At 43.6% G+C, this 13,425-nt stretch overlaps 1 protein-coding gene across 2 annotated transcripts in view; it reads right to left on the bottom strand.

Annotated features, from left to right (window-relative positions):
- The window catches only part of HEG1 (heart development protein with EGF like domains 1), an 87,657-nt gene that overhangs the window by 30,360 nt on the left and 43,872 nt on the right, over positions 1-13,425 (bottom strand). Inside the window, exons 8-12 of one of the 2 annotated variants that reach the window (XM_037525405.2) lie at positions 11,523-11,639; positions 10,815-10,934; positions 6,869-6,972; positions 3,072-3,130; positions 2,662-2,822 (exon numbers count right to left, since the gene is read on the bottom strand). In XM_037525405.2, coding sequence (XP_037381302.1) covers positions 2,662-2,822; positions 3,072-3,130; positions 6,869-6,972; positions 10,815-10,934; positions 11,523-11,639 — 561 coding nt within the window. The remainder of the gene's footprint in view (positions 1-2,661; positions 2,823-3,071; positions 3,131-6,868; positions 6,973-10,814; positions 10,935-11,522; positions 11,640-13,425) is intronic. The other variant, XM_054700502.1, reaches the window with a different exon arrangement.

Raw genomic sequence — 13,425 nt, 5'->3', positions numbered from 1 at the left:
ATTCCCATAGTCTTTCCTGGGCATAACATCCGCCAAACAGACAATGAGAATTTATGTAAATCTAAGGCTAAGACACTCCCTGGGGGATTTCCAAAGACTCTAAACCTCTGGAGATGTGAGAGCTGCATTCTCTGAAAGATGAGGAAGCGGATATTTTGTGAATTGAAGGGGAAAACCTGCCTTTTCAATAGCAATGCCCAGAGTAGCTGGTATGTTGGAAACACCCAGAACCTGACAACGCTGATTATCAAGCCCACCGCACCAGCACTCAGGAAGGTGAGCGGCACTGCTGGCGTGTTAGTAAAAGCAGAAGACCTGAGACACAAGCCCGGTTTTGGCTGAGAATCACGGCTGGCTATCTTTGCTCAAGATAGCTCTGAGAGGAAAGAATGAGAGGAGAAAATGTGAGGCAGGGATGTATGGGAAATGTCTCTACTTTCTTCTCCATTTTGTTGTGAGCCAAATGTTGCTCTAAAAAGTAAGTTCTTGGGCCTGCCTGGTGGCACAAGGGGTTAAGTCTCAGCACTATGAAGCTATCGGTAGCCTCTGCAATACAAGATTCAATACCCAGCCAGGGAGGTGCCCACATGGCACAGCAGACCTCTTATGACTTGCCTGCTGCTCCCCTCAGCAGTGTATTTTAGTCAGTCTGTCTGTTCTGTTCCCCACTCTGTCTCTGGTGAATTCTCTCACCCCCCACACCTCTGCCCTGTACCCTAGTTCTTGGATGCATAAATAAAATAAATCTTAAAAGAAAAAGAAAAAATGAGGTCTTAAATGAAAAACAAAACCAAAATTGGGGTCTCGGCAAGGAAGACGGGACCTTGCTCTACATCTGCTCTGAGCAGAACCTTACAAATCCAAGTATCGGGTCGCTTGATTTGCAAGCCATAAAATGCAATTACTGGGGACAAAAAAAAAAAAAGAAACCTGGTACAATGCTGATCACATAGGAGGCACTCCCTAAGTACTTAGTGAGTCAGATAGAAAACAATTGGTACCCGGGCCTCCCCTGTGGCACAGCAGGGAGCGCAGCACTGTGAAGCTGTCCGTAGCCTCTGCAGCACGGGTTCGATTCCTGGCTGGCCAGGGAGATTCCCACATGGCACGGCAGACCTCTCCTGTCTCGCCCGCTGCTCCCCTCAGCAGTGTATTTCGGTCATCTGCCTGTTCTGTTCCCTGCTTTGTCTCTGGTGAATCCTCTCACCCTCCCACGCCTCTGGCCTGTACTCCAGCTCTTGTATAAAAATAAATGTTTAAAAAAAAAAAAGAAAACAATTGGTACCTTGAATCACAAACAAGAGAAACAAAATAAAGCCAAACCTTGCCTCAAAGTTTAGAGCACAGCATAACAGGGGATAAATTTTTAACCAATTACTTAATGATGTTGAATAACAACTTCAAGTCCATAAAGTTTAGCATTTTTACCAAACAAACACCTGGCCCAAAGTGGCTGCATTTGCTGAGTAAAAGGTTAATTCCCCCCTCCCATGCTCTGCAATGCAGGGGCCCAAGAGGAGAGCACTAGGGTCTAGCACTCGCAAAGCCCTGACCACTGGGCGTGTCCCAGAGCGCCTACTAGCATCTAGCACACCAAATCTCTACCCACAACTATGTCCAGCAACTGATGCCAGAGGGCGCAGTTTATGGAGATTCGACATCCTTTGCCAGCCCAAACTGTGTACTGAAATGAGTTACCAGAGTCCACTTGGCTCACATAAGAAATAGCAGCAAGGGCAAGTCCCCCTTTAGAGGAAGCACTCTTGATCCCAGTGCAGAGCTATTCCATTCTAGAGCTGAGCCCTCCCATCCAGGAACTAAATGTGCCTTTGTCTCTAATTTCTGTCTTCATCAGCCTCATACCAGATGCACTGTAGAAGCTTGGACAAAACTGATAAAGCAAAAGCAAGAAAAGAGAAAACATCGTTAATGGCACCGTGAGCAGGGTGGCCCACGCTGATCTAGTCTTGTTTCTGTATATTTACAATTTGCAAAGAAAAGCAGGTATAATACTTGCACATTTTTTTTCTTATTTAATGGCACATCACAGTGGTTTTAGGTCACTGACAAGCATGTGCATTCTGTGTGTGAATTTCTGTTTCTGCAGAGAGAGTAGGAACTTCCTAAGAGTGATTTCTGCTTCATGACATCAACTCTTATCTCCCTTCCCACACCAATGCTGTATGGCAGAAATAGAAGGGACAGTATGCTAAGGACAGGTGACCTTGAGGCTACATGTGTGCACACATGTGCACAAAGATCTATTACTTAACATCCACTTCAAAGAGGCTGGTTCTGTGACTTCTTTTTTTTAAAAGATTTATTTATTTATTTATTTATTTATGTATGTATGTATACAAACACTGGGTAGTCAGAAGCGCTGGAGGGTGAGAGAATTCACCAGAGCCAGAGCGGGGAACAGAACAGGCAGACCAACGAGGTACACTGCTGAGGGGAGCAGCGGGCGGCAGGAGAGGTCTGCGCGCCATGTGGGACCCTCGCCCGGTGGCCAGGGATTGAACAGGTGCTGCAGGGGCTGCGGGCAGCTTCGCAACCCAGCGCTCAACCACTGCGCCATCAGGGGAGGCCCTGGTTCTGTGACTTCTTACATTTCTATCCCAGGTCTGTACCTAACCGTATGGGGAAAGAGTCCTCTCTTACCTCTAAAGATCCGCCTCTGAGATCCCAAAAGCTGGCAGACCTCAGCAGAGGACCTGCAGGAGTTGACACACTTCTGCATCTTGTCGGCCAGGTCGAACAGCGTCACATTGGAGGCCAGAGAAAAGGTGGTTTGCAGTGACATGACTGCTGCACTAGACTCCCTATAGGCAAAGTGCATAGGTTTTTAATTGTCCTAAAATGACAGATAGGCCCTAGACTTTTAGGAAATAAATGCCATCTCCATTCTCCAGAGAGGGAATGGGAGAGCATGAAGGTCCACTGACCTTGGCCCTAGATCTCCCTGTGATTTGGTCAAAGCAGGGCGCAGTTTTGACGCTATGCACCCATGTTATGAGTATTTCCCCCTTTCTATAGACAGGTTCACAAGCAAATGTAATTCTTATACTTACCTAGAAGCATGAACAGTGGATCGAGTATAACCGGGTAACTTTGAAAAACACATGTTTAACTGAAAGGAAGAACAGGTTTGTTGTTAACTGTAAATCAGATAAAAACCTAGAACCAATTTCCTATTTTTCAGAGTAAAATAGACATTTTTCCAGCTATCAAGTTATCAGCAGGAGTCTTTATACAAAAGTGGTGTCCTTTTTTATTCCTTTCTTAAATGCCTTTCTGCTCTTATTCTGTTATTCCATAAGTACAAAGGGAGAAAGGCAGACAGTAAATCAGTGGGGAAAATCTTGGCAGGAAATGATGTTCAGAATAGCACCCTTGGATGAAAAACATCTTCAAAGGAGCAGAGATCTTCTAAGACCCAGGGTTTCAAAAAACTCAGAGGAAACTGTTTATTTGCACTTAGCATAGGGAACCAGCCTCATTGAAAAGGCTGGGCTCCTTTCAGCTACTCAGGTCTGGCAGGCCCTGCCTGACCCCTCATAATCCACAATGGGTTGACCTCACTCAAAGACAGGTCCTCTTCAAAAAAGTCCTCCTTGGGATATTACATTTTGTGGGTCAAGAGCCCTTTTGTTGAGAGCAAATTAAGAGTGACTCTCTCTGTGTTTGTTTCCTGCCCTCAGAGAAAGGGGGAAATTCCTCCCGGGCATAAAGTGTCATGCTTGATTCCCCACCCCTCACAGCAGGGAGTGGGGATTGTATTCATGCAACAGAGGGTGCCAATGCCCTGATGGTGCAGATCCATCTGTCCTCAAAGCCCATGTGAGACACAGCTCACTCTTCGGGAGATGGAGTCAGTCATGGGACATTATCAACCTCTTTGTTTGACACTGCCGTACATTCCAATGTGCAATTACATTATCATTATTGTTATTATTATTGTTACTACTGTTACTTTGTTGGAGGACACCCCACATAGTGAGCAGAAGGGCCTTGACCCGAGTCCCTAAGGGGCTCGGGTCAAGGCCCTTCTGCTCACTGCACAGGGTCTCTCCATTTTGTTATTCTCAAACTGTGAAAATATAAAAGCCTAACTCCACACAGGTCACTTTCCAGGCTCTCATCACCAAGTCCTGTCACTCACAGGTTTTTCTCCAAGACGCATGTGTTTTCACATGCCTTAGGAACTCGGGTCAAGGCCCTTCTGCTCACTACGCGGAGTGTCCTCCAACATTACTTAAACATTTTCCCCAGGTAAAAAGAGAAGTGGCACATTTCAGAACAGAATGGCATCTTGGTGATACCGGAATTGTCAGGCCTAGTCTCCCAGCCAGGAATGGATTCCAGGCTGCAGGGCAGCGCTGAGCCCCAGCCGCTAGACCCCCACGGGTTGGTGTCTCACGAAGCCGCAGCAGGAACTTCGCAGACGCTCAGGCAAGCAAGCGAGAAGAGGCAGTTTGTTTAGAAAAAGAAAAAGTTTATTGAGGAGAAAAAGAACAGAAATAAAGTGGGACTCTCAGGCCAGGGAACCAGGCCTGGGAGGGGCAAGGAAGGCAAAGTGGAATTGTGTTTCAGGGAATATATACCTTTTTTCCCTCATTATTCTAAAGCTGCCCCAGTCTCTTTGTGATTGGTTAGTTCTCGGCTGTCTCACTCAATTTGCTACTGAGTGCGGGATCTTCACATTCCTTATCTAACAGCTTTGTCTTTCCCCATTTGTTGCATCTTTAAATTTTGGCCCAGTCTTCTGGATGGGCATCCCTGCATTGAAGTTAAACAGCTGCCCTTCTAATGTGACCATAAATTAAACCACTCTCCATTTCTCCAATCTCCGCCTCCCTTTACCACCTGAAGGAAACCAGGACCAGCATTAACAATGTTGTCCTTGGTCCTGGCATGTTTGTTTTTCCTGATGGAATTGGTTATATTTCTTTGGTTGTCCTTATCTCTGAAGCCTCCCTAAATTCTTCAGAGGTCCCCTCCTGCACTGTCCCTAAAACTGCCTAATAACCCTAGCTTGCCCTGTCTCATTGGGAAAGGTTGGTTGGGTGGCTTCTCTAGTCTTTGTTTAAATTTTCTCTTTTTCTTGGGGCTAGGAATTGCGTCAAGCTGAAAATTTTGCTAATACTGGGCAAAAATTAACAGGTCAGACAAGTAACTGAACACTGTGTAATGGGAAGGAATGCCTCCTGCAGAGATTCGTAAACCCTTGTACCACCTCAGAATAAAATATTGATCCACAACATGATCAAGAGGCAGCTATGGTGGTGACAAGTACACAGGTGTAGGGTTAGTAAATGTAAAACACTGCTGTGTACTAAAGAATTTAACCTGATACAAAAAGAGGTCTGGCCCTTGGCTCCTGGGAGGGAACCTCTGAACCTGTGGAATGCCTGCCTGATAAAAATGTCTTTGTTTACTTGAAGGCCTTAGGCCACTCCAGATCATCTATCAATGACTTATAATGGGGACTTTGGGTTACAAGGTATCAGCTCATCCTGCAGAAGGGGCTGGAGACTGAGATCAGCCATAGGGGTGGTCAACCACATCTAGTGATGGGTCCCTAGTAAAGGATCTAGATACCCAAGGCTTGGGGGTATCCCTTGTTGATGCCACTCCTTGACTATGTTCACACTGTTGCTGAAAGTAGGTAGCACTATCCAGGATTCCATGGGGAGAAGAAGTGCAGAACTTGGAATGCTCCTGCTTCCTGACATCAGCTCTTATCTGCCTCATGTCTCTTCCCTCGGTTGAGAACAAGGGTTCCCTGGATCCTTTCACTGTAGTAAACTGTAGGAAAGTGTAACCATTTTCAGTGAAATCTGTGAGTCCTTCTAGTGTTCATCAAATCTGAGGATGGTTGTAGGGACTTGCAAACATGCAATTGGTGTTGGGAAGTGAGAGGGTCTCTAGCGGGTTGTCTCCTGACTGCACCTGCTCTGTATGAACTCAGGAAAGGTTTGTCTTCCAGACACTCCCAGTTTTCTATCTGTAAAAGTGCTGGCAATACCTCTTAACAGGAGTAAGGCATCTGGCAAAGCACATGTCACAGAACAGATGTTCACTATACACAGAGATGAAACTGGAATCCTTGCACAAATAAAAGCCATAGTTACATAGCATCCTACAGTTCTTAGCTAATATACTAATTTTTACCCATAAAGAACAAGTAAAGTTGAAACCTAAATCCATTAATCTCTAAACCTAATTAAGGTCAAGTTTTAATTTTGTGAACACCAAATTTTAAACTCAGGTAGCAGTTGAGAAGCAAAATTTACTATCTCAGCTTCATTTTCATTTCTTTGTTTCTTCCTTTTCATGTCCTTTCCTCCTCCCTTCCTCCCTCCCTTCCTTCCTTTTTCCTGACAAAAAGTAGGCTAAAAGGGAAAGGAAAATCAAAGGTCCCTAGATAATCTATGAATTCTCAACCATAGATAATCAGAATTAACAGCAATAACTTTGGCATTCCCCTGAGGAAAAAAAGCATTATTCTCCCCAAGTTCTGAAGTACAGAAAGGAAGTCACACAGCAGATAGGATAATAGTATTTCCTGGGTGTTTCCTCTTCACAACAGCTCTTCTGGGTGCATGTCATCTATATGTCTGTGACTATGAGCCCACACATGGGAGGAAATGCCAAGGCACTGATAACGATTGCATGTTACAACACACTCAAAGAAACCCTACTATTGGTACCACTTGTTCTCCATACCCTTTTATTTCTGAGAGGCTTTTTATATTACTGTGAAATGATCATAGAAATGATCGACCCAGGAGGAACAACTGATCCCCAGGGAAATCTGTTCTAGAAAACAAAGGACCAGCGGGAACATACCTTTCAGGAAACTTACCATTTTAGTGATCTCACTTTCAAATTCATGGAGATCTGAGTGCTTTTCCATGGTGGTATTTAGAAAACTTTTCTTTAATTTCAACTCTGTCATGAAGGTTCTGACTGAAAGTGAAAAACATAACCTGTTAGCCCACACAATGAACAGGTGACTGGATACCAGGCTGTGTGTGCATAAATCTCTGGAGTACCCAGCTGTGCTTTTCCTCTTGGGACAATCTTGGTGCGTTCTTTCTCTTTGAGGGTGAAGATGACCTCTTCTTCCCTAGGGTTCATCTCTAGTAAAGTGAGCATCTACTGAGCTGAGCTGAAAGCTCAGCTGATGTAAACCTTTGAGTGAGAGACTCCAAGGAGCCTTTTATGTAGGTGTGAGGGCTGCTAAAAGGAGGAAACTTCTAGAAATCTCAGTAATGTCCTCCCTCTTGGATAGTAGATGTTCAATAAAGCTGTGTGAAGAAGAGATGAGCAGGCCTAAATGGCATCCTCTGAGCTGGGGGAAGTGAGGGAGGTGTAGGACTAGAACAAAAAACCACTTGTCAGTCCCTATAAAGATTTAGATAGGGAAAGCTCTCGCTCTCTAGAACTTCTATCAAGTTAATGAATTCTCAATTTCAAGGTATGCTTCAGTTTCCTCTTCTTATTGGAGTCACTCCCATCTAAACCCCATGCTCAGAGGAAATGCCTGCTTTATCATTAATAAAAGAAACTTTCCCAAATCAGCTAACTTTTCAAGCTCACTCAGTTCCTAAGGGCCAAAATTAACATTTAAAGTCATGTGTGAGGCCTCCCCAGTGGTACAGCAGGTTGACGCAGTGCTGTGAAGCTGTTTGCAGCCTCTGCAGCACAGGTTCGATTCCCAGCCAGCCAGGGAGATACCCACATGGCGTGGCAGATCTCTCCTGTCTTGCCTGATGTTCCCCTCAGCAGTGTACTTTGGTCCTTCTGCCTGTTCTGCTACCCGCTCTGTCTCTGGTGAATTCTCCCACCCTCCTGCGCCTCTGGCCTGTACCCCAGTGCTTGTATAAATAAATAAATCTTAAAAAAAAAATAAAGTCATGTGTGCCCATCTTCCAAGTTCTTGTTTCCCCCTATACTGTCAGTCCCCTGAGAAGCCTGATGTTGTAAGGACAACCAAGGGGCTAAAAGAAAGCCCATGCATGTGAGGTGAGCCCCCACTGCAGGGGCCGATGGACTATTACAAGCTGTGATAAAAACAAGCCTATTCAAGACATTGTTTGGGTTCAGACTTGAAAGAAAGCATCCCCGTTTTCAAGGCCTATTTGACTCATAAAATAAATTCTAGTTATTGTCAATTTTGTGCTGATTGGGCCTGAGGGGAATGGAACTCACAATGGGCAGGCAACCAAAAATTAGTATAGCCTGAAATGAATATAGCCTGCTTTATATCTGGTTCTTATCTTCCTTTATATTAAATTCTTAATCTTTCCCTGTGGACAGGTGAAAAAAAAAAATAAAACCCAAACATAGAAACCCATGAAGCTTCTCTTTCACAGAAAGCTTGCTGCTGAATTAAGAAAAAGACCCAACAAATGAGCCAGGGAAAACATTTAACATCTTATACTTACTGTCTAAAGCCCTTAATCCTTATTTAAAATCTTTTTGCTTGTTCTACAGTTCAGTGAAGCCAGCTGCTTAGGACTCTTTCTGAGCAGCAGGGAGCTCTTTGAAAATGTTCTTGGCCAAATGAAAGCATTTCAGCATGCTCTAATTTGCATGTTCTTCTGATGTTTATGAACAATGAAGCTAAATGACTTGAAAAGGGAAAGATGATTAACACAATAGAACTGCTCTCCCCCATCGGGAGGCTGTGGGACGCTCCTCAGGCAGGCTTCCGGAACAGTTACCCCACTCCCTCATCCTCACAGCTCATAAGCTTCCACCCAAACTCTCTGCGTAGACACGTACATGTTGTCAATGCTAAGGACGTGAGTCTCTCCTGAGTCATGACAGTAAATGGGCCTCTGCTTTCAGTGCGGACATGAAGTCCGCACTCTCCCCAGGCACATGTACCTCTTCCTACCTGCAGTGACGTCACCTGGCTTTTAGGCAATTTTTATTTCAGATATAACTGTTGATTTACAGAGGTTATCTAAGTGACTTTCTTAAAAATCCATAATTTTTATTTTGCATTCCCAGCAGTTTATTTTTATTCAGTGGTGGTCCAAGAGGCTGAAGGCTAATATGAAATAATACTGCCGATCTGGAGAACTCTACTCAAGTAAATTATTTTATTTGATCTTCACAATCACCCTGAGTGGGAAGCAGAGCTGGTGGTTACCCTGTGGCCTGTGCTGTTTGTTGGTGGTAGAAGCCAGGCATTTGAGTTCTTGGACAAGTGTACTTTCTACCCTGCTTTAAAATAAAATCATTTCCAGTTCCCCCATTCTTAAAATGGAAGCTCCTGCCTTATCTCTTTCACGGGGTTGCTAAATAGAGCAAATAAACCACTAGAATAAGAGGAATTCTTGATTTTGACTGATATCTGTGTTCCTAGATTTTTCTTGCTTTAGTAATACCTTCTCTAGATTCTTATATTTTCAATAGCTTTTAAAATGCTACCATTATCTTAGTAGAGTACCAATGTTCTTAAAACATCTTAGGACTCCACTAAGTCTCTGGGTAATAGGAATTCATGCAAATAACACTTTTAAAGGATACAGACATTTGTTCTCTTAAAAAATATTTACCACTTTCTATTATCACATTCTATTAAAAAATACAACCATAATGGGAGATAAGACAGTTCAACATTGAGTCACTTTACCTGCCATCTTTCTTATTCAGCTTAGATAAATGTCATCATTAATACTCAAAACCTTATTTAAATGAGGATGGCAGTCTAAAGAGTACTGAACACAAATAAACTATAGGACCCTAATGTGCTGTCTTCTGTCTCCATTTCCTTCTCACCTGAGGGGGTGGGTGTTCCAAGGTAATCTGGGGCTATGGTGGTGGGAGAAGAGTGCACCCTGAACACATCCTGTCTGCCTCCTCTGTGTGTGGCTTTACGAGCTGGTTGCCTTTTTGAGGTCGACATAACTCTGTTCTTCACATCTAAAGTCCTCAACAAGCTTTACTTTGGACTCCTCGCTCTAACAAAAGGTCATGCCCTGTGTACGAGGAAGCTTTGATGATTAGCAGCATATTGTGTGATGGAAGGAAATGTGGGCTGGAAACTCCATCTGGTTTCAAGCAGTTGCATTAGCTTGGCCACTTAGCACCTTGTCAAGGCCTAAGTTTTCATTTGAGTTGTTGCTTTTTAACCTGTGAAATGGAGATTATGTCTAAAACTGACCAGCTTCATGAATCTATCAAATTAGGGGAAAAAAAATGACAAATTATAAGGCATAATTATGGCGGCAGCTTTGTAAAATAGTATCTGCCTGTGGATAAGAACAAGAAGATCCTTTTAAAAAAATGTTTGAATCTGATTGGGTAATCAGGGATTGATTGATTACCCTCTTTTTTCCCCCCATCTAAATTTTTTTTATTTATCTACATTTATGTATTTTTATTTATTTTTACTATATGGTTATAGTATACTTTTGATATGTGTTTTTTTTTCCTCCTAACTGCAGAGTGGAAGGGTTAGGGAAATAATGTTAGGCACAAATGATAGCATATTTATAGAGCGGTTAAGATGTTTGTATATTTTAAATAACATGCAAAATGTTTAAGATATAAAATGTGTACAAATACTATATGATTCCAACTACTAAAATATATAATGTATACAATACAAAAAAAGATAACAAATAAAGTGCTAGATCTCTTGAGTGGCTAAATAATAGATATCATCATCTATTCCATATTCTTTAAGTTTATGTCTTCAGTGAATATTTGATTTTGATTAGGAAGAAAAACAATATTATTTTGTAAAATATACTGCAGTGCAAAAAAATTCCAAGATAGGCTAACATCCTTACCCAAATTGCATATTCCTTTTTCCAACTGGTACCCAACTGGGCACTTGCAGGTAAAGGATCCCTGAGTATTGTTGCACATGGCTAGGGGCGGGCAGGGGCTCAGGAGACATTCATTCACATCTGTGGAGGACAGAAAACAAGGTCATGCAACATCGGTAGCAAACAGCAAAACCGTGACCCAGCACAGGAAGAGCTCACGAAGGGCCAATGGCCTCCGTGTGGCAGCCCAGACATGAGGAGGACTGCTCTGTCCTCCAGGGGCTGCCAGTTTACTGTGAAGCTTGGCAGCCACATCTGCACTTAACTATAAGTACAATGGAGGGTTCGCAAGTTCAGAGAAGCAGATTTTGATGGGGAGGAAAAGTTAAGAACTGTTTCATATAACATCTGGATTAAGACAGAGGCTTTAATAAAAGACATGGGGTGGGAGAGAGGGAATTCTACACAGAGACACTCACACAAGGAAGGTCAAGGGCAGGAAGTGCAGCTGGCTCAGTATGGCAGGAGTATAGGGCCCAGAGAATGGAGCCAGACCATGGAGGCTATCAGCATTACTGTCTGACAACACGTAACCATGCTAACTCTCACAGAAGCAGGGTGCTAATTAAAAAATCTTACTCCCCTACATTTGGGAGGAAAAAAGGAATTTACTACCTATCTGGGTGTGCTATTGCAGTGCAGACCACCAAAGATTACCCTTCCTCTTACCCACACTGCAGTCATCCCCTTGCCAGGAAGGTGAGCATATGCAACGATACCCACGGCTGGTGGGGTCCACAAGGCATTTCCCATCATGGAGACAAGGGTTAGTGGCACAGCTGTTAACTAAAAACACATTCCAAGAATAAAGCAGTTAATCACACAGGAAACATAAAGGCAGCTTCAGGTAAATATTTAATTTTTCCAGCTAATATTTGATTTTTGCTTATTTCTGTTTACTTGCCCTGAAGAGCCGCACTACCAAAATAGAGTTTGTTCCCAAGAGGTGCAGAAGAGAGGTGGTGGGACTGGACGCCAGTACCAGCTTGTGGACATAACCAAATGTTAGACAATTGGATCCCTGAACACAAGAAGTGGTTCAAATTCAAATGCCACCTATAGGTCACACAGTTCAGGGTTGATTGTATTGCTTCTGAGAAAATCCTACCTGAACCAACAAAAATTTAAAACACATATTAAGAGAAACAAAAGATCCCTGGTCAACTATGTTCCCTGCTACAGGATTTCCCTTTATCCAAAAATCTCCAAATGTAACCGGGCCTCCATATATTGTACAATCATTTAGAAAAACAACTGGAGTTGAGCATCGCGAAGCCCTCTCTTTACATAAAGCAACACCGAGCCCTTCACCGAGGCCCTACGGATGCAATGGCTTCATTGTCGTCTCTGACTCCCAGCTCCCAAGCATCACACTCTCTGTTTTGGTATAACTGGCACTGTCAAGCTTGAATTCTATAATAATTGCTTAATAAATAAGGTATATATATATATATGTATTTAGAAAGGCTGAAACCCACAATTAACTGCATCTTCTCCAAGGAGAAAATCAGCAAAATGAGAAAAGGAAGGTGGAAGTCAAGAATTCTAAAACCGGGCCTCCCCGGTGGCGCAGCGGTTGAGCGCTGGGTTGCGAAGCTGCCCGCGGCCTCTGCAGCGCCGGTTCGATCCCCGGCTGCTCCCTGGCCACCGGAGGAGGGTCCCACATGGCGCGCAGACCTCTCCTGCCGCCCGCTGCTCCCCTCAGCAGTGTGCTTCGGTCCTTCTGCCTGCTCTGCTCCCCACTCTGGCTCTGGTGAATTCTCTCACCCTCCCGCGCTTCTGACTGTACCCAGTACTTGCATAAACAAAACAAACAAACAAACAAACAAACAAATAAATAAAAAAAAAAATGCCTCTATTAAAAAAAAAAAAGAATTCTAAAACCAAAAAAACAAGTACACTAAACCTAAAGACGGTGTTTGTATTTCTCACTGCTACTTTAATACACCTACAGTCACCTGTATGAACAGCACCTATACATCCAAACACTCCACCCCGGGGCAATGTCACAAAGAACATATTAACAGCCAGTAATGGTGCTCCCAGTACTCGCCTGCACCTACTACCATGACCATCATCGGCTTTCAGGGAGGCAGATGTGTGAAATTATGTTCTATCTGGTATTGGGATACATTTGGCCTCTGGAACGAGGCCTTCTGAGTCCTCAGGCCAGGTTCCCAAACTTCCAGGAAAAGGATCCACCTTTCTTTTTCCTAGGAAAAGTGATCCAGCTCTCAGATCACTAATACAAAGGGGGTACCGATGCATCATGACACGTGGGGCTGGGTATGGAGGTGGATTACATCCTTTCAGCCCCCAGGTTGATTGTGGCTGACTGAGCTCCCCACTCCAGTCACTACAAAGCACTTCTCTTCTTTCCTTCTTCCATAAGATGTCAGTCTCCACTTAGCCCCCCTCAGCAACAGCGGTTCCCTATCCGAGTGTGCACAAGCCAAATGTACGATATTGAACATGACCTCAAAAGATATATCCTCCTACTTCCTTCTATATCTTTCCTTAAATGATAATCACATGATGCCTTTATTTTCCTTGTACCAGCAGCTCCAAGGCT

This window comes from Talpa occidentalis, unplaced genomic scaffold, assembly GCF_014898055.3.
Source record: "Talpa occidentalis isolate TD23 unplaced genomic scaffold, MPIMG_talOcc4v2.1 talOcc4.4, whole genome shotgun sequence".
Lineage (NCBI taxonomy): Eukaryota > Metazoa > Chordata > Mammalia > Eulipotyphla > Talpidae > Talpa > Talpa occidentalis.
This window is presented reverse-complemented; position numbering and strand designations above follow the sequence as displayed.